The sequence below is a fragment of the Spea bombifrons genome, chromosome 13 (genome assembly GCF_027358695.1).
Source record: "Spea bombifrons isolate aSpeBom1 chromosome 13, aSpeBom1.2.pri, whole genome shotgun sequence".
Lineage (NCBI taxonomy): Eukaryota > Metazoa > Chordata > Amphibia > Anura > Pelobatidae > Spea > Spea bombifrons.
Window position 1 is genome coordinate 18,472,130 of NC_071099.1, and position 25,959 is coordinate 18,498,088.

Sequence of the window (25,959 nt, forward strand, 5' to 3'; positions counted from 1 at the left end):
AACCTATGTGTAGGGTAAGTAAAAGGGAGAGAACAGATAATGCTGGCTCTGTCGCAGGCTGATTGTAAACGTAATTTCCCTGTCCCACGTGGCCCTTCCTGCATAAGTCTACCTCCCGCAGCAAACATTAAAGCAGGTTTCATACAGCTTCTCGCTGACAGCCCAGCCCATGCATGGGACAGGGGGGACTCAGTAGCAGCAAATGGGGGTCTTTTTAGAGGACCCTAGAGAGTGTCTAGAGATGTCACAGTTGGTTTGCCCTTTCCCTTATCAAATGCTCTCAAAGATGGTCAATGGGGTTGAGGTCCTTTGACTCCAGGAGGAAAGCCGTGCAAACCTGGAGCATAGTCAACTGACGCTTTTCCCCGAATACACAAGTACATTTCTCCTCCTGTTATCCACCACATGCACTACAGGCAAACCAACGGTGTATTTTCTCTCGCTTCGATCTGAGGGACACTGTAATGTGTTTAAAAACGAAAGCACTTTAAATCATTATGAAATGTGGGAAAAAGGCTACTTCTGTCACCGCCACTTCTAAATAATGCAACATTTCCCCAAATGTGCATGCGATATGATCATTGGTGAAGCTACTAAGCTTTGGTTTACTAACTCCAAATTAAACCTTTGAGACCCTGTGGGCCAGCAATGGGGCAGAGGTCTTGCTATAGGGTGGCTGATGCTCCAGTTCTGGGCGAGCCCTGAGTCAAGGGGATCAGGAACATGGAATACAAAATTAAACTTTCAACATTCCAAGCACTGCTTTATGCTCAAACCCTTCCCAGAACTATTTGCTTAATCGTGTTACATTTCCTCAGTTATAATTTTTGCCAGGAACACTTGCCATGTGATATAAAGGCGGGCCCTGATAGGTTGTTGCCTTAGGAACTGCAAAAAAAGTCTATGTGTTTTTATGTGATTAAACCTTATGTTTGATAAACCTACCAGAAAGAGCAATGAATGTTTTGTCTAACTGGAACTACACCTTTAACTATCACATTATTTGGCTTTTGTGGTGCAAATTCTATATTCAGGCATGCAGATTTCACAAAATCCACCAGAAGGAGAGTTCTAAAAGTCTCAAATGGCTTTAAATAGGAATAACATTCCGAGTGTAAGACAATGGATATGATTAAATGGCTTTTAAAGACTTCAGGCATTTAGGGAAATAACAGACAAGATGCGCCAAGTTATTCTCATTTTGTTTTTCCTCTTAATCGTTTTATAAAATCAGGGTTAATGCGAGCGGGTCCTGCCCCTAACCAGTCACTGCCAGCAGTTCTATCATATCCCCGTGCCAAATAATGCTCTCAGTAACAAGGAATCCTAATTAATTTTAAAGTGGGTCAGAACAGGCAGTTTTTTTTTTTCTTCCTTTGCAACTGGCCTAGATCACAGCCCGACTTTCTCTCCGAGTTATGTTTTGGAAATCTTGACAGTGAAGTGGTGTCGGCTTCGGCTGTGGAAGCGGGGTGACGTGCTCGATGTGGGTGGAGGGACGGGCGGCTTTGTTACATCTCACTGCTTATGTTATTTGAAATCTGGTAACACAAAGCCATCTACAATTTGTGGGGAGTGGGCGCTGCTGTTGCCCACTCAGTACTCCGGAGCCGCTTTCGAAAACGCAATGTGAGTTTGAGTGAAAAAGTGCAGCTTACGGTCCCATCCGTGCTGTGGGTATTTCTTCCATTGCACTGGGGAGGGAGACATCGCTACAAACTATGCAAAACAGAACAGTCACCGCCGACTACGGGGAAATGGCTGAAGTCTCTACTAATGCTTTGAAAATGAAAATTATTATTTGAGATGTGTGTAGCGGCAGCTGGCACAGTCACAACATTTACTGTGTATAAATTACACAACTGTGCTGACACAATGACTTCTAAATGAGGAAAGTAATTGTGAATTATTCACCCCCCCCTTTCTATCCTACGCCAGCCAGCACTACAGAGAATGTATTGAAGCGCACTCCAAGCATGACAACATTTTAAAAGCTCTTGTTGCATAGAGCAATTCTATAATCCCATCGCCCCGCTGTCTGTGAATTATTCTCTTGGGGCCCCCTTTTCTGACAATATCAATAAAAAATAACTATTATACGCAAATCTTTCTTTATTAATTAATAGCTCTTGGCAAGGACAAGGTCTCTGGAATCCGTGCGGGACAAAATGTTCTTATTTGCATGCCAGTACCCAGAATCCCTTTCTCTTGACACACCTGTGGAAGGGTTTAGTAGAAGCTGCATGTGGCCAGCAGATGTGGCTCACACTTGCAGAGAAGGAACGGAGAACGAGTGTGCAGAAAGTGTACGTTCTGTTCCGTCTTGCTGGGGGGGTGAACGTCACAATGTGTATGAGTTGTCGCACTTTCCAGATTACAAGCCATGCAACATCTTCCAAGAAACAATAAAAGGCCCACTGTATTTACTTTACCTGTTATTTTATTGCGCATGTTTAATTTGTCTGCTCTACGAATTTTACCTGAAACCGGGGAAGTATTCATTCGTCATTACAAAGCGGGGTCTATTCCAAATCAAATCTAATTCCAGATTAAATATTAATAAAAATAAAATGTAAGACTGTATGCCGCCTGCTGCCTCTTTTTTTCAGTGGTTATTATTTTTCAATGACAAACGTTATTAATGTATGGATGGGATCCTGAAAAAAAACAGGACAGACTGGATGGACCTACTGGTTCTTAGTTGATCTCAAATTCTATGTTTTGATGCTACCAGCCATATGAATGTATTCTCAACCATCACACATACCCTTCCAAATTAACCTCTTAAGGACAGAGCTGTTTTATTTGTTGTACCCCTTGTGACAATGGCTGTTTTAAGATTTCTGCTGGGCTCGTGCTTAGCTGTAATTTTCTTCCCTCTCATTTAGTGAACCCACACAAATTATGTTGTTGTTTTCAGGACCTAAGCGAGTTCATACGGGGACTCTGCATTTTTTTGGTGTTGCTGAAGCCTTCGATGCATCAACACCTACTGAGCGAAGAAAGCAATTGTTGATTGCTTTCTATGCTCGTTTAAACCCATAAGGTGCCAGGCACGTCAACTGTTGTAAAGAGGATGTATTTCTGTGATGTGCCTGGCACAACAATTGTCATCAAGAGGATGGGATTGTAGCCACAGTTGTAAGGCCCTGTAAAGAAATACATTGTTATCCCTAACTGAATACCTAAAAACAAGCAACCCAATAAAACAATTTATTTGTGTTCACACATTATAAGCAGCATATATATATATATATATATATATATATATATCTATTAGAAACCCACCTTATTTTTACACCATAAGGCAGACATCCTAATTTCTCATTCTTAAGATCATCCATTGTTTTTTTTCTCTCCTACTGTTAAATAGGTTATGGTTCTTGGTTCGTTCGGGCAACCTTGTTAAGGCTAAAAGTGAAATAAATGGTTATTCTTAATAATGTGACAACAACAGAAAGCACAAGTAATAGGAAATTGTAATAATAAATAGAATTAGTTTTTTTAAACTTAATATTAATACTTAATATTGATGCTTTGATCATTGCTCCAGATGTAGCACTTTTCCCAACCCCTTTGTGACACAGGAAGTAATAGTATGTCACAAAATTCTGGCAGTTGGCTTCGGAGGACATACTATTACGCCCTGTCGCTATCAGCATTGGCAGGGCTAAATTAATGCAGATGCATGGGAGATTAGGCTATCAACTGACAGCCTGATCTCCTCCTTTCTAGTTGGGGCCCCAAGCTCAGCTATTTAATGTGAGAGTATCTAAATATGATTTAAATACCCGAATTTATAGATATAGAGACCCAATGTGGTCTGTAGAGACCCCAAACAAGTCTTAAGCCAGGTTTTCGAGGCAGAGAGATGGCTACATGCTCGGTGACAGGCAAGGCAGTCAGCAGGAGTATGGAGAAACAGATGTGGCACAGGGAAAACCACTCTAGTGATGTCATCATGACATCACAAGGGTTTCCTCGGTTTAAAAAAAAAGGTCAATGAGGTCAGCAAATACTCCATATGGCACCCCTATCTATAGTGGTAAAATATATAAAAAAATACAAAATAAAAAATTATTTCATATTAGGTAGGAAGCCCAATGGATTATGAAGCGTCTTTAAAAACCACGACGCGCTATTGGTCCAAACTCCCGATGGGTTCGATCAATCATTGGAACAAGCTATTGGCAAACCTACAAGTCCGTCAAGAAATTTCGCAATGCCATTGGTTAGATGGCGACACGGGGTCGCGTGCTGCAAGTACAGTGCTCGAGCGGGAAATATGTGCGCGAGACTGTGCCAGAGAAAGCGCGGTCTCCTGAGGCGTCTCTGTTTACGCGGACAGCTATTGGCAGGGTTCCTGAAGCGCAGTGCCTCGTATCTCCCTGACGGCGGCCAGTGAGCCTCGGATGGCGGTGTTCGGGACGTAATTCCTAGTCACACTGCAACATACATCGTACAACTAGGTGAACTGCGATAATAGGGACTGTATAGCACCAGTGAGGCGCAACAATAGCCTTACAGCTCACAGCCGTGAATTATTATTATCGTCTATTAAATAACCACGAATTCCTTACAAAGCATGGCTTTTAACATTCTTCCGTTCCACCATATTATAAAATATAACCCCGGTGACTGGTTTATGTGCAGCTTTAATACAGAATGACAAGTTGACCAACTTCAAATGATATTTTCCACACAAACACCTCACTGTTGTTGTTTTTTTTTACCACATAAGACACCTAACGGCCCTGATAGAAATGAATTACAGAAAAGCTAAAATACACTAAACGTAGTAAACCAGACAGAGGTAATATAACTGGGCTGTGCAGGCTGCCTGGTTTGGCACCGCAGGGAGAAATGAGCCAGGCCTAAAACTTAATATCTCCATAAGTCAGGGCAGACATGGTTTGGTTCAGCTATTGTATTTGCCACCTCAACCACCCACCATAATTACTGAAAGCTGCCTACGGCTATCTTGAATCAAAACTATTACTTTAGATATCTAGACTAGTGAGGGGACTTGGAAATTGGAATATATAGAAAGCTCATACCAACAACAATCACTGTGTAAATGTTAAAATTATTATTTTTATTTCCATGAATATATTTATTTTCTATAACCTATTAGACTTATCACAAAAAGTGGGTAGTCAGTTAGGCAAAGAGAACTAGTTCAACAAGTGGTATATTTTATGCTAAGTGTATACCTCACCGCTGTTATACAATATCTCCTTCTTGATCCTAGAAAAAAAAAGCTTTCTTCTAAAAATTACAAAAATATGTTTTAGTACAATTGAATAATCATCTCATAATGTATATGCAGTTTCTATCACTTTTAATGAATATTTCTTTTAATAGTATTTATTCTTGCAAATTAACAGAGGGTTGAGATGGCAGCACCATTAAACAGAAACTTCACCCTCATACCAAATCTGAAATTCAGACGTAGCAATCGGCGCTTAAGATTGACTTATCAAAGCAAAGAATCTGTTGATGCTTCCACTTTAGGTCACTTCCACTCATTGCCTCTGGAGATCTTCCACAAAATACTAGAGTACCTTACAGGTATGGACTTGTTTAATATATTATAAACAATGCTACTTGTAATATTAAGTAAGGACAATTATGAAGGCAGGGGAAGTCCAAAGTGACTCACCTCGGTGAATAATGATATAGGCAACAAAAAAGAGAAGCCAAGCACACTTAGCTTCTGGTGAGAAGGCAAAAAGCACTACATTTATTATAAATATAGAGCAGCAGTACGAATGACTGGCACACACACCTTTCAGGGTAGCCCCTTTGCCCACAATGGATTCACACTGACAAAGGGTGGTTAACCCAAATCATTTGTGTGCCGTTTTGGTTTAGACATTTTGTGAAAACAAAATTCTTTTTCAAACAGTAAAGAATCATATTGTTTTGTATACCTTTATAGTATTTGTAGTCATTTAAAAAACAATGATAATCTAATCTTTAATTTCAATCAGGCTCTGCTTTAGAATGCTCTGCTTGTCCCATTGTGGTGACTGTATGTATACTGTACATATACAGTATATATGTGTGTATGGCGCTGTCTTTACTCTTCTGCCTGTTTATATCTCTTTCCGTGGTTGCTAATTGCTGTGTTGTTTTTGGTCTGTTTCTTCTGCCCAGGCATTGCTGTTAGCTCCGTAAAGGAAGAAGGCTTCTATGGACAAAAGAGTCAGAAGTTTTTGCTTTGTCTCCAATGTGTTTACATTATGGGCATATAGGATTCCTAATGAAAAATCCCTTTACAATCTTACCTTTTGTGAAACTGACTACGTTTACTTTAATGTCTGTATCTATATGTTTCAGTAAATGATATCAGCATATTGAGCATGGTTTCAAAAAACATGAGCAGACATCTTATTGACTACATTTCCTCACCAAATGGAAACCGTCATCTTTTGTTTCAAGACTTCCACATTTCTGAGTTTCCAGAGGAAAAGAGAAGGACATCAATATATCAACACTACAAATCTTTAGGTAAAGTTAAATTAGAAGTATATTAATAAAAAAAGAGAAATGCATTTAAGAATGATATTCTGTAGTTCCAATTCAATGCTTATTTACCAGTCACCCAATGTTCAATCAATTTCAAAGGGGAAATACATTTGCAATTTCAATGATAGGTAGAGATAAACATTTCCAGGGAACCTAAGGACAGATTTCTAAATCCATTATCCACAGTGATTCCAATTTTGGAGTAAAACACAGGCAAAGAGATTTGAAAATGTTTTATCCTCACTGGTTTGATTTTTTTTCTCTTCAAGTATATAAAACATTAACACCAGTCCATAATCACCATAGTATGCTCTAGATTTAGGGGTTCAACTACGTTTTTAAGCATATGATGAGATATAACTGGGTTGTATTATTAGAACTCTCTTATTTTTTAAAAAAACAAAGTAAGAGCATTCTTTTTTTTATATCTCTTAAAGGCTTATTATTTTATACCAAGTTGTTAGAATGCCGTATTGTAACATTTGTTGCATAATCTTTGTGGCAACCCTAACAGCATGCTGAAAAGATTTAAAGGCCCTCTTGTGTTTGAAAACAAATACTTTTGTATCGTAGAAGTCACTACCAAAGTTTTATGCTGCATTCTTTTACTTTAGAATGCATCTCTGCTACATGTTTTAGAGAAGAGCTTATTTTTCATGCAGGATACACACACTTAACATAGGGTTTATATGCCATATTTATACCTAGAAAATACAATCTGGGTATAAAATACAATTTCCACATAAATACCATCCTTTCTATTGATAGCCTGGACTTTCCCCTGTTGGCACAAGCCAACGTGATCAGGCATTCCTTTCTGGTAGGTGGCAGTGACATAATATATACCAGGATGTGAAAATTCATACCTGATGTACAATGTGTGTAAAAACAGATTTGGTACCTCTATAAAGCTGGTCAATTCAATGGTGGTATTTTAACACTTTCCATGCTAGGATTTTTGGGAATATACAGCGTCAATTTTAGGAGTTGCTCATAAAAATAAACATTGTTTATTATTATTATTATTTTTACATTTCCTTGTAGCTTGATGGTTCCCCTTATGGTGCCATAGTGATATATAATGTCTTGCCAAAATAAATTCATATATATATATATATGTATATACATATATGCTTGCATGTGTGTTATGTTATCTTTTTCTGGAAGGTGAAAACAACACTGCCCCACACCAGGGGTAGGCACCAAATGGTGGTCTCCAACTTGGTTTCATGCAGAAAAGTGGGCACTCGGGCCAAAGAATTTATGGGTACCTGTGAATTATTTTGTACAAGCTATATCAACAAACTTTTGTTATTTATTTTCTTCCTTATGCAGTAAACATTACAGACATAGAGCAGATTTAAAATAGGAAATCCATTTTTGTAACTTGTCATCTTTTATCTGAATAAAAGATGTAGCCACAGCTCAAAATCCATATGGTTTGAAAACAGATGAAGTGGAGATGTTTGATTTAGAGATGTATTACTTTGCATCCTCTCTAGAGCCTAACCATGTTTCACATTAATGAAGCTTATGACGTCCTTTCACTGTGCTTGTGGTTTCACAGAAGAATTCAGAAAAGCTTTGTTTTCCGAAATGTCTTGGATAAACAATGTTTTACTAACACATCTTGAGGTTTCCAACCTGCCTTCAATGGGCTGAATATTGCTCACAGCTGTTGGTTTGAAGAAAAAGCAGATCATAGTTCTGGCTTTTTTTCTCTAAAGCTTTGCATGTCATGTGGCTTGTGGGAGAATTTTTGTAAACAACATAAAATGGAAAAGTAACCTCCCTTCTAGCTTTCTAATAAAGCATTGCCTTCCGCTGACGAACAGAGGAGGGCAGGAGTCTGGCATGCAGTGACTGCAGAGGAGGGAATGATACTGTGAAATCAAGTCCTTGAGATTTGCTTAATGAATCTCTGGAAATAATTATGCTCTGTTGATTTTAGTAGAAAATAATCACTATATACTTGCTTTAATATTACTAACAAAACAAGGGCTTGTGCATGGCCACACATTCGTGGGTGGCAGGGTCCGGTACAAATGGACGCTTCCTAAGTTCTTCTTAAGAAGCTGGCTGTCACCATATTAAGTATGTCGAATGTCATAACATCAATGGTCCTTAACTGAATGTTTTTCTGTGACGTGCCTGGCACATCATTGGTTATTAAAAACTGCATTTTATGTTTACTGTGGTTACCTTTGCCTAATATTAAAATTAACCGAAACATGTGTGACTAATATGCATCAAAATAAAAGAAATTGGGAAGTGCCAATTACTTTTCACAGCACTGTCTATTTTTACTGTGCGTCATTGTTTATTTTTTTAATAGTATGTGCACTTTACTGTAGCTTGTACAATCATTATAGTACAGAAGTTGTTTTTAACCTTCTTATTCAAATAGTTAAAAATCATGGTTGATAAAAATATTAAATGTTACTAAATATATATTACAACCTTTCAAGTATTAATAATGCGGTATGTTTATCTTGTAAAGATAGAATTTCCCTTTGTCCTCCAAAACATGCATTTCTGCTTCCATTGAGGCTCCAAAAGGCATGGCTTTTAGCCAACAAAAACAGAAAACAAATTGAAATGGGTTTGGATAAATTCCCATTTATATATATATATATTTATAAAGGCTTTGGAACAGGAACTGTTTTGTCAGTTATTTTTGTATTGTTATTTTTTGTGTTTATTCCTGGACATCGACCAATTATATTACCTGTTGGCAATTGGCTTATCCTGCACTACCGAGCTTGGTAACACAGAGGATAATATATTGGGTCATGAGCAGGTGGGCTGCCATCCAACTTGAAGGAGCTGTCAGTTTTGCCCTGAAGAATGGGAAAATAAGCCAGTGGCTAGCTGTACCAAGCTTATAGACACGTACCCCAGCTGTAATTAATGCAAATTGTGGCACTACAAAGTATTGACTTAGGGGGGTGAATAGTTATGCACTTTTCTGGGGGTTTTTTTGTCTTAATTTGTCTTCAACTTTTCATTTTTTTTGGCTTGATTCCTGTTTGTTTCACACTAAAAAATACTTTTCATCTTCAAAGTGGTATATATATATATAAATATACACCACTTTGATATATATATGTATACACACACACATCAGTAGCTTCCTCGTCAATTTTATTCAAACTGAAAGCAATCCAAAAAAGTAACCAAATAGAGTAAGATGAGTCAGTGAAATGTGATTGATTTTACTATGTAGGTAACCACCTGAAAAACCTAGTTTGCTGGGTTCCCTAATGCTGACTTCTGTTTTGTTTTTTTCACAGGGTTATTATTTAAGAGGTGCACTTTGCTTCTACCTACCAAAGAGAGACTGAAATATATTCACAAGATATTGTCTGGCGTAAGCAATAATTTTACTTAGAACCACAAATGAATGTTGTTATTACTGTATTATTTTAAATATTTGAATTAAACACGGAGATGGCTTACTATGATTTTAATTTGGTTAATGTTTAAAGATTCAATATTGTTTTCAATTTTAACAGCTTTACACCCTCTATATATAAATGTTAAATAAGCGGTTCTTAAGCAATCATATGCACTTTAATGCTAATAACCATATATTTTTGCATCCAAATTGCATCTGTTTTCACCAGGAGTTTTTGGTTTCTAACAGGTAAACTTGTGCAAACTTGTTACATGTTGAGTAAAGGGGGCAATGGGCTGTCCCTGTTGCTAATGTTATTTTTCACCAATATTGCTTCCATGTAATAAGAGACCCACAATTTACCCAACATGCTGATAGCAGTTTTTAAATGTCTTAAACGATCGGATAGCTCTGCAATCCAAAAGGCCAAATAAAACATTCCATCAGCTCAGAGTTTTTCCATGCCAGCTACATACTTGTAGCTGATTGATGCCCAGAAGCATAAGAACCAATGTGACTAAAGTAATTGTTATTCAGTGATTTAACCTGATAACAATGTTGTTACAGGTCTCCTGTTTTAAACTATGTGGATGCACTTCCCCTGTGCGGTGCCTGGGTTTATACTGCTATGGTGCGCTCCTAAAGGTCGGTCTGTCATTACTGAAAAAAAGTTTATTGCTTTTAAAGTTGGTTGCTTTTAAGTTGGTTTATGCAAAAGATTTATTCACAAATGAATGACTATTTATAACTTCAGAATACAATGTGTTATCTATGCATACACACAATTACCATAGTAACCATGTTTTTTTTTAAAGATGGGGGAGTTCTTTATGTGCTATTTTGTACAGTCTGATGTAATTCCATCAAACAACTTTTGATTGGTGGGATACAGTTGTTCCCATAATTTGCAAAAATCAAAATACCTTTTTCCTAAGCTTTGATGGGACCTGTACCTTAACATGTTCACAACTTTCCAGTTTTAGCTATTACTGGACCTATTGATTCAACAACTGGACAACTGGTATAGATGACTATTTTGAGCTGCAGACCTCGGCTCATTCTGGTCTTGGCAACTCCTTTGACCACTGCTAGGAGATTGGCAGTGTCCCTGACCACTGCAGACTTTTGGACACCTCCCTTTCACTTCATGTACTGGAATGACATTAGATTATTGCTCAATTTCAGTGCTCATCTGCGGCTTCTTCCTAAAATAGGGGTTTGAAACAAGAACCTCAATCAAGCAAACGTTTCAGGATTTTCTTTGTAACATACGATTTAACTAATTAGCTTTCTGTATCACTTAACAGTACTTAAACATTATCCCAAAAGTCTTGTGTGTCTGCTATCTAGAATTTCACTTTTCTGTCCTGGACAATGGAGTTTTGCATTCCTCCAGCAGTGTTTTGTCTTTCTGACGCTAGCTGACAGGCAAATCTGCAGAGAATGATTTAGATATTCACTTGCTTTTAGCTGTCCATTGAAAATGCTGTATTTTAAACACTTAATAATCGGTTCCAAAGAGAAATTTGCTAGTTTAATTGGATTTAACTGCATAAAGATGTTGTTGTTGTTGTTGAAATAGATGATTAGGCTTGACTTAAGTCCCCTCTAAATGTAATATTAAGCTCTGCCACTTTTAAATATCGAGTGACCAGAGCCTTTAATGGGGGAAATATGTAAAAATCAATACTTCAGCATTTCCTCTTAAAAGGGAAGTTTCTTTGACATTAGCACATCAGAAATGATCTACAGGAAGACAGCTAAGGAAAACTGACACATTTTACATCTTGTAGCATATGTACTAATATACAATTACGTTTTGTAAATAGACCAACACACCGTTTGTCAAAAAAGGTTTCCTTTTTGTGCTTGGCAGCATTCAGATCCCATGATTCCCATCAGGATCCACCCATCCTCTTCTTACTTATTTTCTCATCTTTACTTCAGACTGTAGAAGGAGAATGGGTAGGATTGGAGCCTTTTGTTACAACTCTTACTTTGAATTCAAAGTACAAAAATGCATACTGTATCATATAACATGTTTATTGCTTTTATTTAATGGAAATTGGAAGCAAATCCACATTCTCATGATCAGTTTCTAATTTACCGTGGCTGAAAACAGAGTCCATAGAAATAAGAACTCTTATATACTTAAAAAGTTAAGGTTCCTTTAATCTGCGTTCCATCTTCTTGTGCCCATCAACACTGGAAAGCTTGTCTGGATGTTTGTTTTCAAGCATGAAAAAGCACTGTTCTGCCACACAGTGGACATATTGGAAATAATCTCTCATTTAACAAAATATTTAAATAATTTAGCTTTTGTAGAATAAATAATGAGGTTGTAACAAATATTATTATTGAATGTTAAAGTGACAACAATCAATCAACAACAGTGTAATCATTTGTAGGCTTTGCTCTTGTTCTTGTTAGTAATGTTTATTTTAGTAATTTTTATTCTACAGAAGGATTTAATCTTATTGTTTTCAATAAAACAATATCTGATTTTGTTCATTTTGATTTATCAACACTACCATGTTTGTGCACTTGTTACTTGTTGACTTCTTATACATGCACTTTTTCTGATGTAGATGCTGACAGCTGGATGGGATGAACTGGAGTGTCACAGAGTTTACAATTTTATCTGCGATTTGACTAACTTGCCTCGTAAGGTGCAGAGTCTAGTGAACAGTAAACCAGGTAAAATCTTACGACAGAGCAGGTTTTTATAAGGCAATAATTGTAATCATTTTTATCACTGATCTTTTATGTCACTGCACAGTTTAAAAAAAGTATCAAAACACAAAAATATAGATATTCATTTAGTATTCCCTACCTGCTATCGTTTCTGTCATGCACATTAGGCCCTTGCTGGCAATCCAAGCAAGGGCCCAGTGGGCCCAGCGCCCGCTAACATAAAATCTAACATTTATAAAATCGAAAAGTAAGATTTGTGAATATAAAATAAATATTGCCGCATTTTGGTACGCCACACGTTTAGCTTGTTTAGAGCTTTGTCCGGGCGTTCTTTTCGTCTGCGGTGCCAGTTTTATTTTCTAGTATGTCCCTGATGCGCAAACATATATCTTCCCTTACAAACTCATTCTGAAGACTGTCTTCAAAGTTTCTGGGTCCAGTAGGGACCTGTTCCATCAAACGTATACACAGATGTCAAAAAACAAATACCACATTAAGAAATATATTTTTATAACTTAAGAAGAACCGAAGATGATTCCTGTACTGCAATTTATGTTTTGCAACCTCAGTGTAAGCCCCTGATAGGTTCAAACCACGCTACTGCAGGCCCCACAAAATGGGTTTCGCCTTACCAAGTATAAAGCTGCCACTGGACTCTGAAACAAGGGAAATGTGTTCTATGGAGTGACGGATCTCGCTTCTGGGTTTGGCGGATGCCAGGAGAACTTTACCTGCCTGACTGCATTATGCCAACTGTAAAGTTTGGTGGAGGAGGGATAACGGTATGGGGCTGTTTTTCAGGGGCTGGGCCCCTTACTTCCACACACACAAGGACCTTAACCTCTCCAGTGGTTTGATTTAAGCTGTTTATATGTTTGGCAAGATTACTTGGTTGGAGATATATTTATCTGCCTTAGACAATATGCACTACCTACACAAAACTACACAAATAATTAAGTTGAACCCTTTCACCCCTGAAACCCTACAGAATAACGTAGAAAAATATTAAAACAGGAAACTTGGTAAGAATTCATCATCTTAATTAAACCTCAGAACAATCGCAGTACTTTGGGTAATTCGTAATTAATATCCAGTCTTGGTGTTGGTTAACGAAATCTAATAACTTTTGTGGTTAGGGAAGCAATCACAAATTGATGACTAACATCATCAAACACAATGCCACAAGACGTACTACTTGATACAAAATGCCATATTATATGTCGCCAAGTAGAAAGCATGAAAGCTTTGTCAGCTTCACAGACTAGCTGATACGCTTGGTTATCCCTACACTTTGTTCCAGGCATTCCTCGTCTGTCCGCGTCGGCTCTGCCCTTCCTGAGGTGAGCTGCTCTGTCACAGTGTTGACAACTTTAAACATCGACATTTCTTTTATGTTGGACTACTTTACGCCTTTCCAACCTGACTAAATTCCTCACTCCCTCACCCTCTGTAGATGTTTTTTTTTTTTGGCATATGTACGTCTGTCATCTCATTTCCCATATGAATTGTTTGATATTGATGCCATCTCTGGCAAGTGGACTAAAAACATTATATGAATTTGCCAAACTGTATCTTATGGTTAAATGAATGAATATGGAACTTTACAGGCATTAAAAAAATCACATTATTTTTGCACAATTTAATGTATTTATGCTGTTTCTGTAAACATTATTGTGACTTTTTTTGGGCCATAGAACATTGTGATACAGTTATACCCAGCATATATTCAGAGTTTCAAGGAAAGAGAGAAGGATTTGGGCCCCAAATTGGGATTGTCTTTAGGTGAAAAAACAACTAGTGTAATGTGTAATGTGATACACCAGAGGTCCCAACTTGTTGGTCTCAAATACTAAACACAGAGGTATTTGCACGTAAATGTAGGGAAAGTTTATCATAAAAACATTGCAAAGAAATGTATTGATTAGCGGTTTTCATCTTGGAAAACATGAGACGAGAGCAAAAGGGTTCACAGGGAGCAAAATAGAATTAAAAAATGTTCTCAACAATGAGAAGTGTGTAAACATACAGTGTAAATGTACCCAAAATAGACACACCCTGGAAATGTTTTTTGTAAATATTTGTGTGCCAGGAAACAATTTCTGAATTCTGCAAATAGTTTTAAAATTCAGCAAGCTGCTCAGAGGATGCTGAGTCTTTTCCCTAAGGTGTAGCTGGTATTTATTAATGTTTAGTGAGTATCCAAATTAGTGTGTGAACTAAGATTGTGTAAACGGAGTGAGTATTGTATGCTAGAGAGTGATCTGTATGCCAGGATACACTTTGTGAATTATGGAACTCTCAAGAATTAAGGATGGGCTAGATGTGTGAATTGCAAAATGCTGAAAAGATGAATATAATAATACTGTTTATAAATATACTAGCTTACCGCAGTCTCACTTGTAATATTTTTTCATCGCCATTTTTAGGCTCTGCATGTAAGCTGGAACTGCGTGTACGCCTTTTTTGCCGAAATGTTCTACTGGATCACTGGACCCAACGTAGTGACTCTGCTTTTTGGTTGACACGATTACTTAAACCATGGCCTTTTGTGAATCAGGCACGTCTGCTATACATTATCTTTGGACCAGTATCTGCCATAGATGGTAAGCAGGACCACAGTTATCTTCATGCCCATACATGTGTACAAATGAATTATAAAAAAAATTAAAAGTATTTCTAATGAAGAAGGCTGTCTATTTATTAGGGACTGTTTCTCTAAAGGGCGAGAGACACGGTTGCAAACTAGCAAGTAGAAATAGCCAAGACACGTATTCACTACTGCCAGCTCACGTTTAAGTATACTTGACTTTATCAGTTATCAGTATGTGAGTTAAACAACAATAGCAATTCAGGAATGTATTAACCAGAGTTGCTTGCAAGTTGGAACTTTGCGGGATATTTGCCCAAACGCAGCATGTTGAACTGCAATTTTGAAAAACCTGTATTGTAATAAAAATAGGTTAAACATAATACATTTATTATGTTTAGACACTAAACATTTAGACACTATGCTTCCACAAAGGGTTAATATTAGTTTTTTTACCCCCACATTCTATAGGATACAGGATGGGACAAGGGGTGCAGGTATGGGTGGGCATAGAGTCTCCCCCATGGAAACATTAAGAGGGCAGGAGAAGGAGAAAACACAGGAGTAAATTATGTGAATTGCAGTCAAGCGAAATTCCCAAAGAGAACACATATGTTAATGAATATGTGAGGTACCTTGCACTTTCTAACACTTCTAAAGGGTATCTCTTGTAATTGAGTGGACCTATTCCATATTTTTTCTGTATTGTCTGTTCCATCCATCTTTTTCCTATTGAATACATTTCTTAGGTCACGTATCATGGCTAAATATGACTGAGGGAATGGCTGAGGAGACTAATCTGAAAGGACTTGCTGATGCTCTTAAGTTATTGTATGACATAGAAGCCAAAGAGTGGACCACAGATGATGTCATTAGTTTAGTGGATGAACTGTCAGGTACATCTTATATAACCCTTCAATCTAAAATTGCAACTGGTGATTACCCAAAGCTGTAACAATTATTTGAATAATAATTTCATGTTGGTTACAATGCTCCTTGATACTTTTACATTTGATAACAGTGCTGTAGTCCATAAATTAGCAGCTGCCACTTGTTTATCATTGGCTTTTTTCATCATGAGTGTCATGTATTTAAAATAAAATGTAATTAAAAGTATCTTATGTTGCCTGAATTAGAATGAACTACACTGTTTTGGGAATGTCCTTACAAAAACCTACAGTGCATCATCAGTTTGATTTTCAATGTAGTGTCCCTTGGAGTGAAAGGAACTCCAAGGGACACTCCGGCCATCATACGCGCTTATAATGCACATGGCAGCTGTGTTGTCCATTTAAATTTTCATGTTGTCTGTTTGGCAAATGCATTCTGCAGAATCCCCCCATTTTCATATGATCCTTTCAACATTCTCCCAGTTCAATGCCGTGCAATAAGTTTGTGTTTGGCTAAACACATCTCCCTGCTTCTGATACACTTACCTGCAGTCAGCTCCAGCGCTGGCTCAGGGAAAGATGGGGGTCTGGTAAGACTTCAGTGCCATGTGTAGGAAGTGCTGCATTCAATGGAAGTGACAGGAATAGTCGGACCATGAAGGAGGAGAACGAGGGCTGCTGCAGTTGCAAGGCAGCTTCTTCTGTGTCGGATAAGAGCTTTAGTATGCACTTTTTTTTACGTGGGGTGTCAGATACCTTAGCTTGTGCCCTTAAATTTGGTTAAAAAAAGACTAAATCTATACCAGCAGAGGGTGCAGTAGACTGTTAATTTTAGCCAGACAGTTAATGATTATTCTGTCGTAATTTTGCATATTTTACTCAAACCGTCAAGGACAGATGCTAGTGTTGTACTCATCATTTCTGAGTGTTCTTCTTAGGAAAAAAACCTTGAAAGTAAAAGGTGTACTTAATTATGTCAATAGGCACAAAGCAGTTGTTTAGGGTGCTGCTGTGATCACCAATATGCACAAACAGCAAGACAAGGAAACAGCACACACCTCTCTGAAGCATAAATATTGGGACTCCTATACACTACATGGCCATACATTGTTTAGCCCACCACCATATCAAATTACCTGAACCTATCTACTGTTAACATGACTATATTGCTTACCATAGAGCTGAATCTGTGACACTCCACTACTTTTAAAACAGCTGAGGGTCTCCTGCAATGTAAAGTCTGGAGGGTGGCAGCTTGGGCCTTGTAAGCAGCCCATATTTACTATTGTGGTCTGGTTGTTTTGGGGCTAAAAGGCCACATTTGGGAGGTAAGGAAAGACTAAGGTATCTTAATATGTATAACTTGGAGGAAAGAAGAGAGAGGGGAGATGTGAGACAGTAGTAGGTAAATGGAATAATGCCCCGGCAGAAGTGGTGGAGGTTAAATGCACTTATTATTTAACCTTAGGATGCATTTACAGTTACATCCGTGCCACAGTAGTACTATTAAACTACTACTGATCAGTGTTAGTGCAATCCATATACTGTGTTTTGTGTTTTAATAAAATAGAAGTAGAAAATAGGGAGCAAAAAATAAAAAAAGAAGTGCATGAGGTATGTAATGTACCATAATTTTAAATTACAATTCTGAATCATATTATTATTATTATTATCTTTTATTTATACAGCGCCAACAATCGCAGTGTGCGTCTCTATCATGATTTCTTAAAAATAGGAAAAGTGAGGGAAATGTGTTAACCTCTTTGATTCTGATGCAGCATTCTACCCAACGTCTTGTTAGCAAATTCACTTGAGTGTTTTCAACAATATTTTCTCCAATTTAAATATCTTACATGTACACTTTTATTTCCGTTGAGCAGTCATTCCCCATGAATGGCTATCAGAGAACAAAGCACGTCTCCTCATCCTGAGTGGGAACAGCATCTGTTTCATCTACATGGCCAGCAAAGCAGTGAATGGGAGGTCAATGGATCTGGGGAGACTGGTGGTCTTCCTTGCCCTGGTAAGTGTTCATGTGAATAGAATTCCTGTTTTAGTATAAGGTAATTTCTGACACTTCGAAGATAAACATTATTTTAATTATGTTTTACAATCAAACAATACATAAAATATTAAAGAGTCATACTTACTCAAGTACAATGCTGAAAGTTAAGAGGAAATGGTTGGCATTCTTTTAAAAATAGCAATTTTGGTGCAAAGCACTAAATGTGAAGCATCTAACTGGGACCAGGAGCGTAACTAAAAACCACAGGGCCCTGTTGTGAAAATTGTCCCTGGGCCCCTCCACCACGAGGCTGCGTCACAGGCCTCGACAGCAAATAGTACGGCACATGCACGGAATAGGAGACAAAGCACGAGAGTGCGCAAAACGTCATCCGTTGGCGCTACTACTCTAACGAATGGCACTAAAAGTGCACCAAGCAAAGCCATCATTGCTTGGTTATACCAGCTCCCCTGTGGTTGTGTCCTGCCTGTCATATTTTACTATATTTGTTTGGTTTAGCGAAATCTTGTTATCTTTTATTATTGCTTTCTGCCTTTAAAAACATGAATTGATGTGTATTGATTTAGTTTTTATGAGAAGTCAAACAGTTAGTTTACATTACATCTGTTGATAATGAGCATGACAAATTGCCAATAAACTTTAACCCATGTACTTTAGTCTAAATTCTTTGAGAAGCACACCTGTATCTAAATTTCATAGTAAATGTAAAAAAAACAATGTAAGTTGTCTGAAAGCAGTTTAAATAGGGATATCATTTTGGTTGTTGGATTTCCCCATTTTAGAAGCCATGGCAGTATAACCCGTGTGCTGTGTCTCTGTGTGACAGGTGTGTGAAAAAGACCTGTACTGCATGGACTGGGCAGTGAAAATGATGCGCAGGATATGCAAGCTGTTTGGCGCTCACTCCGAGAGGAGCAACTTCCTGCAAAATGTGGAGAATGCCTTTGCCCGCATTGTCATGGAGATGCTACAGTCTGTCATTTCAGGTGAGATCTTATTTCAGATATTTTTTACAAATCAGGCAAAACACAAACTAGAAAATAATTAATTCTCATGTAAACATTGATAAAGCTACACAGCATTGAGAAATATGGTTGTTGACAGGATCTTATCCTTGTAAAGTAAATTGTCATCTTAAAATATTAGTTCACAAAGGAAAACAATCGGCATATAATGAAAGAACGTTTTTTAAACATTTTAGCAATACTTCTAACTGTCACATGCTCCATATTCATCGTCTGTGAATTTTAATGCAAAAGTTATTAATACCAAATATTAAAAAATGAATTAAGAAGGTTCAGCTTGTGCTGTCTACATATAGATCTGTACTTCACGCTGCAGAATATGTTCTAGTTTGTTCTAAGCACTAAGATGGTTAATGTCATGTAATATCTTAGGAATTACCATAGAACTTAATGCTCTACTGACATGTCATGATTTTTGTAAGCCATGTTAAAGACCCCATAATTAATTAGATTATTATTATTATTATATTACAGCTGGTCTGTAATACCAACCAGTAATCACTTGTGAGAATTGTTTTTAAAGTATTAAGATTCACAAAAAAAGTTTAAAAAACAAATGCAAAATGCAAAAACTGATTGTTTTTAAAGCAGAAAATGAGCGTTGTGCTTTGGACTCGGTTTCCATCCATGTGTCTTCTGCTGTTCCAGCATCTGCTGGCCGCATGTGGAAGATAAGTCAAATGAGACTCTGTTTTTGTCCTGCAGGAGGGCGTAACGAAGAGGACAGCAGCTTCTTGAACCTTTTCCATCTGGTCAATGCTCAAGCCAATTTCCACAAGGAGATTTTATACCTTACCCTTAACAGCCCTTCTGCCTGACAGCATTTATCAGTAGAAAACCGTGAGTTGTTTACATCTCTTGACAGAGCAGTGTTTGTGTGCCAGCGCTTAGACATTCACTGGATTATACACTTCGGCGGTAGGCCGTGTTATGTTGCTGAAATATTGACTCTCCATGACATAATTCTGCAGCAGTAAGCACATTTTAACAGGAGACTCCAAAGAGCTACATGTGGTTTCAATGTGTGTCCGCTCAGCATATGCCGTCTCTCTTACATCTATGCTTGACATTAATCAAACTCTTTCTGTGACAAAGATATAGTGACTCTAACATTATAATACTAACTGTACATACGATGTTCTGTACATAGGATGTTCACATCATTTAGCAGTTAGAGGAAAGGCTGTCAGCATAGTATTACAAGAGACATTTATTAAGTAGTTGCCTGTTTATCTCACATGTGTAACTTCATTCCCTTCTCCATCAAAAAAAACCAAAACAAATCTCAGTCAAGAGCCTCTCAGACATGGTATAAAAGGCCCAGGGCTACATAGTTAAACAGAATAAGTTATTTTACCTTTTTACCTTTAATAACCATTCCACCTGAGCATTCATTGGGTAGTTCATTGGGTAGTTGTTAGTTAATATTTTCCTCTAATGTCAGCTATCAGTCCTGCATAGCTATACATTAAGCGCATTTCCATGAAATAAGCATGATTATATTAATTTTGTTTAATTTATATATTTTGGGATGAGTGTGATATTATGTGGCATATATTTATTTGCATGCTGTTATTTATGTCCTGTCAACACACATTTACAGTAAATTATCGTAACTAGTAACTTGTGCTTCTGTGCTTTTACTTAGAGTGGGATTTGAGAGAATCTTTTTAGTAATAAAAAAACTTTACTAAAAGATTTAGTTCAATGTACAAAGAACAGTTCATATATAAGAGTTTTCTTGGTCAGAAAACCCCTGGAATATTTATTGATTGATTTAGAAAGGGCTGTCATATTCTGCAGCGGTGTACAATGGGTAAACAATGGGTAAACATGACATACCAAATAACAATAAACATGAAGGTGTAAGTGCACATGCCCCAATACACAACTTTAGTGTGTGTGTGTGTGTGTGTGTGTGTGTGTGTGTGTGTGTGTGTGTGTGTGTGTATATATATATATATATATATATAAATATACTTGCATATAATGTGGTTTAGACCTCTCTTTTAAAGGTGGGGCCCTTAAAGTCTCTTTATGAATAGCTGCACATGTATCGTGTTTAGAGAAGGCCAGCAGAAACATATGTAACATTACTATCAAGCTACAAGTTTTAATGGGCACTCGTTATATAGTGTCTCTATAATGAAAGGAGCAAAGCGATTTCATGATACAAAATTTTATTAAATATGCAGGTTTTTCTTCTCGTAAAAGAGACCCTTATGTTTAACTTGTCTTGCTAAATATAACATACAATATGTGAAATCATAACACCCGAAGGTCTGTCGGTGGCTGGTCAATTTTTGTAATAGCTAAAAAAAAGTTTGGTGCACGACTCCTTCGTATAGATGTTTTTCTTGAGATAGATATTATTTTCTGATAACCAGCATCTTGCAGACTCCTCTTCATGCCACATCTGTCTGTTCTGCAATTCACAATGCACTTTGTAGGCCGCTCTGGAACAGAACGGGCCAGTCTCTTGGCAGGGAGCGACTGGTGATACCGGTGCATTCTTTCAGCTAGAAATAAATATGTGAAAAAAGAAAAAATGTCTTATCTGAAAAAACGATCTAAAAAATTTCTAGATTGTAAGCTCTATTGAGCAGGGCCCTCTTCTTTCTGTAATTCCCGATTGTTAATGTGGCACGTTGTTATGCCTGTTACATTGTACAGTAGGATGGAATATGATGTTATATGCACAATTCTGCACATTCTCAGAGCGTTATCCCCTGCAGGGAGCTTGAATTTAGTGGCTGTTTACGAGGCATTTTGTAAAGCTGCATTCGTTTTAGGTTTAACAAATGGCTAATACTGTACCAATATTATCGTTTCAGAAGATTATTTTGTTTTATCGCTACATTTTTAACAAAACTGTATCCCTCTCAGTGGTAAAGGATGGATCATCATCCACCCCCCACAGCCATCTGCCACAAAAAAAACACATTCAGCCGGAACACAAGACAAAAGGGTCTATGAACTACCCGTCATTGCCTTCCGCGCTTCCGGTGCATCGCTAATTATTTTCCTTCATATAAGTTGAATTGAATCACATATGCTTGGCCTTTCAACTACTAAATAAATAAAATGTCCTATGCATTGCTTTGCTTTATACAGACGGAATGCACAGCACATCTTATTTATCTTGTAGTTCAATTAAAAGGCCAAACATATGTGATGCAGTTCAGCTCATAGGAAGTATCACATTGAAGATTTACGATTTAGAGATAACGTGGTGCTGCCATAGCGATTGGATGGGGCTTTGTGAGATTTCTAATACCCGCACAAACCTTGCCTTTTCCAAACCGCAGTTAGCCGACACGAAAAGGATGACTCACCTGCAAGAAAGTGTTGAGACCTCTGTAGGCCCAGCATAGCCCCTCAGAGAATGTAGATGATGTAGGAAAGGACAACCAGGCCAATAATAGCAAAAAACATCAGGATGAAAATGTCTAGCATCTTTGAGGCGTTGGGATGCAGAGCCGGTGATGGGAGGCTGGTTGGAGAGCAGCAGCTACAGACTGAACAGGGGAGACAGCAGGCAGCTGCTTTTCTGTCTTTGGCCTCCGAGGCTCCTCCTCGTATTCCCTTCACTGCGTTCTCTCCTGTAGGAGCCGTCTGTGGAAGCTGCAGCTTTTCACTTCATTCCATTATCCTTTCATATCCTATTGGACGTGATTATTGTGGTAGATCGGATTCCTACACTTTCTCATATTTAACCTATATACTGTATGCAAATTGTTTTAAATTCAGTGCTTGGAGTAATACAGATGTTGTGACGTTTGTGATAGACCCACACAAATTCCATATATATATATATATATATATATATATATATATATATATATATATATATATATATATATATATATATATATATATATATATATATATATACACATACATACACACACACAGTTGTGGCCAAAAGTTTTGAGAATGACGAGTATTGGTCTTCACAAAGTTTGCTGCTTCAGTGGTTTAGATATTTCTGTCAGATGTTACTAAAGTATACTGAGATATAATTGCAAGCATTTCATAAGCGTCAAAGGCTTTTATTGCCAATTACATTGTTTATGCAAAGAGTCAATATTTGCCCCCTCTTTTTTTTAAGACCTCTGCAATCTGCCCTGGAATGCTGTCAATTAACTTCTGGGCCACATCCTGACTGACGGCAGCCCATTCTTGCATAATCAATGCTTGGAGTTTGTGGGTTTTTGTTTGTCCACAAGTTCTCAATTGGGTTAAGGTCTGGGGAGTTTCCTGGCCACAGACCCCAAAAGTTTGATGTTTTGTTCCCCGAGCCACTTAGTTATCACTTCTGCCTCATGGCAAGGTGGTCCATCATGCAGGAAGAGGTATTGTTAGTCACCAAACTGTTCTTGGATGGTTAGGAGAAGGATGTGTTGGTATCAGTCTTTATTCATGGCTGTGCTCTTGGCAAATCATCTGATCACTCTTCATAACATTCTGAGGCAGCAGACTTAAATTAATATTTGTGTCATTCTCAAAACTTTTGAGAATACACACGCCCAATCAACTTATATTATATATCGTTTTTGTCTTCCAAAAAGAAAAAAACTGACAAGCGCTCTATTGGGTTAAAGGCCACAGCCAGACCGAGTCCCCAATCTTCTTCTTTACTCTGGCATATAGGGGTTAAAAGGCATATCGTGGGGCACTCTGCCTCCAGAAAAGCCTTAAGCCCCCCATATAACACCTCCCCGACTTACCACTGCTTCTGGTGTCTGGTGGGCGCAGTGGGTGGAGGCCGGCATTCATGAAGTTAAAGGGGCCGGTGTTCACGCACCACGCCGCCCAATGGTCATGCCTCAGCTCTTCGTCCCACCCCTTTTAAGACGAAGGACGAAGTGCTGAGGCACTGCCATTGGGCGGCGCGGTGTGTGCACCGGCCCCCTTAACTTCATTAAGCGCCGAGAGGAGGTGGCCTAGGTGCCGCTTTCAATACCGCTCGCAGCTGCTCAGCGGCTGTTTTGAAGGTTGGTCTCCCGCAACCGGCCCACCAGGAAATTTCCCAGTCCGGCCCTGTTTTTGGCCCATTTGCACATTCCTACTTTTAGTTTTCTTCCCAGTTAGGGTTTTTAAATGTTGTTGAAATATACAACGTTATTCAAGCATATTGTGGATCAGCAGAGCAACCAAAGGCAGGTTCCCGCAATTCCCAACAGTTTAACCTCAAGAATCCTGTTTTAATCTTCTATATATACGACCCCCCACAATAACGTTTATCACTAAAAAGGGACACCTTAAACCGTGATCTTATGCATAATGGCAACCGATGTAATGCTCCCAGTTACTGGAATATGTCTTTGGTTGTCATGTAACTCGTTTTTGCAGCAGAATCAGTTTTATTGCGTAATTCCAGATGCCTCCAGAAACCCCGCTTGAAAACGTGGCTTATGTGCTTCTGGATGCTCTTCATGCAAATGCTACAGCACTAAACAGTCAGAATCAGGTTCGATACAGTTAAACCGTGACGTGAATTCTAAAATGAAAACCGGACATCATAGATAAAAATGATAATTTTATTTTAAATTTGAATAAACCGAGAAAGCTTTTTCGTGGTTGCAGCATGATTGATTTTTTTCTTTAATATAATTTGTTGATTATAGGCCCAAGCAGTTTGATACAGAGGCTTTTGAGCTGGACAATAATGAAAGTAAAAGAAAATAAAGCTCAACTTAAAAGGTGAATGGAAGGTTGTTGAGTAGATCGATTAGACAGCAAGGCAGCGGAAGGAGGACGCATTTTGTGTCCCCATCCCTCCTCCACAAGAGCAAAGTGCATTTATTGAGGGATTGAAGGATAAAGGATGAAGACTTTGGTCGAGTGGGATGGCTTGGGAGTGGGCTTAAATTAAACCTGTAACTGCAGAAAGGAATTAAGAATTTACTTGGTCCTACAAACAAAATGACTAAACAGGACCCCCTCTCAGACATAAAGATACTGCGAGGAAGGAATGTATGAAGTATTATTACAGCTCTAAGAAACCCCTACCCATGGTTTACACTTTGTTCCAGTTTTATTGTACAGTAATTGTGCTTTAAGATGTGCCAAAGGGAATATTGCAGACTTGTGCTTGTTTACCTCTAGGTTTTTACCTTCCCGCTGTTGCATTTAACAGCTCGGTGAGACACCATCAGTTCTGTAAACTGTGGGGAATGTTTAAAGAAAACCTACGACATACATTGAAATGTTTAGTTGATCTGTAGCTTCCCCTTTAGCGTCAACCCTCTAATCTGTTCTACCTTTTATTAAACGTTCTCATTGGTTTTACCCCCCAAAAATACCCATTTACACCACACTACAAACTGTGATAGATCCCGATTCACATAAACACCTTAATAAAAAAGTTTAAACTAAGGTATATAACATGAACGACATAATTACATGTAAACAGGGAGCCAGATTTGGAGACAGTGTTCCTCGGTTGACTGGCAACACATCAATGCTCTTTTTTTTCCTGTAAAATTCAGAACGTTCAGTGAAATGTTCTGACTGCCCAGTGGAGAAAAACACCAGTAATTCACCCCAGAAAGCCAGGAGGGATGCCAGATATTTGTTTTGGCACTGCTGAAATAAATGGGAAGGTGAGGAGTGCGCTGTACAGAAGCAGCATCATTTGTATTAGCACCATGATGCCCTCCACCTGTTTAGTGGACTACAAACCTCATGATGCCTAGCCAGAAAATGTCTAACAGCTGCCCAACCCTGCTCTACACCACACCAAAGAGACGCCCCAGGGACACCAAACGAAACAATTCTGCCTTTAAAAGAAAAAAGGGAAATGT

The 25,959-nt window shown here is 38.1% G+C and overlaps 1 protein-coding gene across 1 annotated transcript; it reads left to right on the top strand.

Annotated features, from left to right (window-relative positions):
- The first annotated feature begins 4,307 nt into the window (after positions 1 to 4,307).
- FBXO47 (F-box protein 47) lies at positions 4,308 to 19,968 on the top strand. The gene is made up of 11 exons (XM_053453917.1): positions 4,308 to 4,469; positions 5,388 to 5,571; positions 6,343 to 6,513; positions 9,825 to 9,901; positions 10,496 to 10,573; positions 12,517 to 12,625; positions 15,049 to 15,225; positions 15,959 to 16,105; positions 17,980 to 18,122; positions 18,952 to 19,111; positions 19,856 to 19,968. Exons 2-11 carry the CDS (start codon positions 5,397 to 5,399, stop codon positions 19,966 to 19,968), a joined length of 1,350 nt encoding a protein of 449 aa, XP_053309892.1. The 5' UTR covers positions 4,308 to 4,469; positions 5,388 to 5,396.
- The last annotated feature ends 5,991 nt before the right edge of the window (positions 19,969 to 25,959 follow it).

Coding starts and splice junctions, on each gene's coding strand:
- FBXO47 (XM_053453917.1), top strand. CDS start 5,397: ATGGCAGCACCATTAAACAGAAACTTCACCCTCATACCAAATCTGAAA. Junction 16,106..17,979: donor TTTAGTGGATGAACTGTCAG/GTACATCTTATA, acceptor TCCGTTGAGCAG/TCATTCCCCATGAATGGCTA. Junction 18,123..18,951: donor TGGTGGTCTTCCTTGCCCTG/GTAAGTGTTCAT, acceptor TCTGTGTGACAG/GTGTGTGAAAAAGACCTGTA.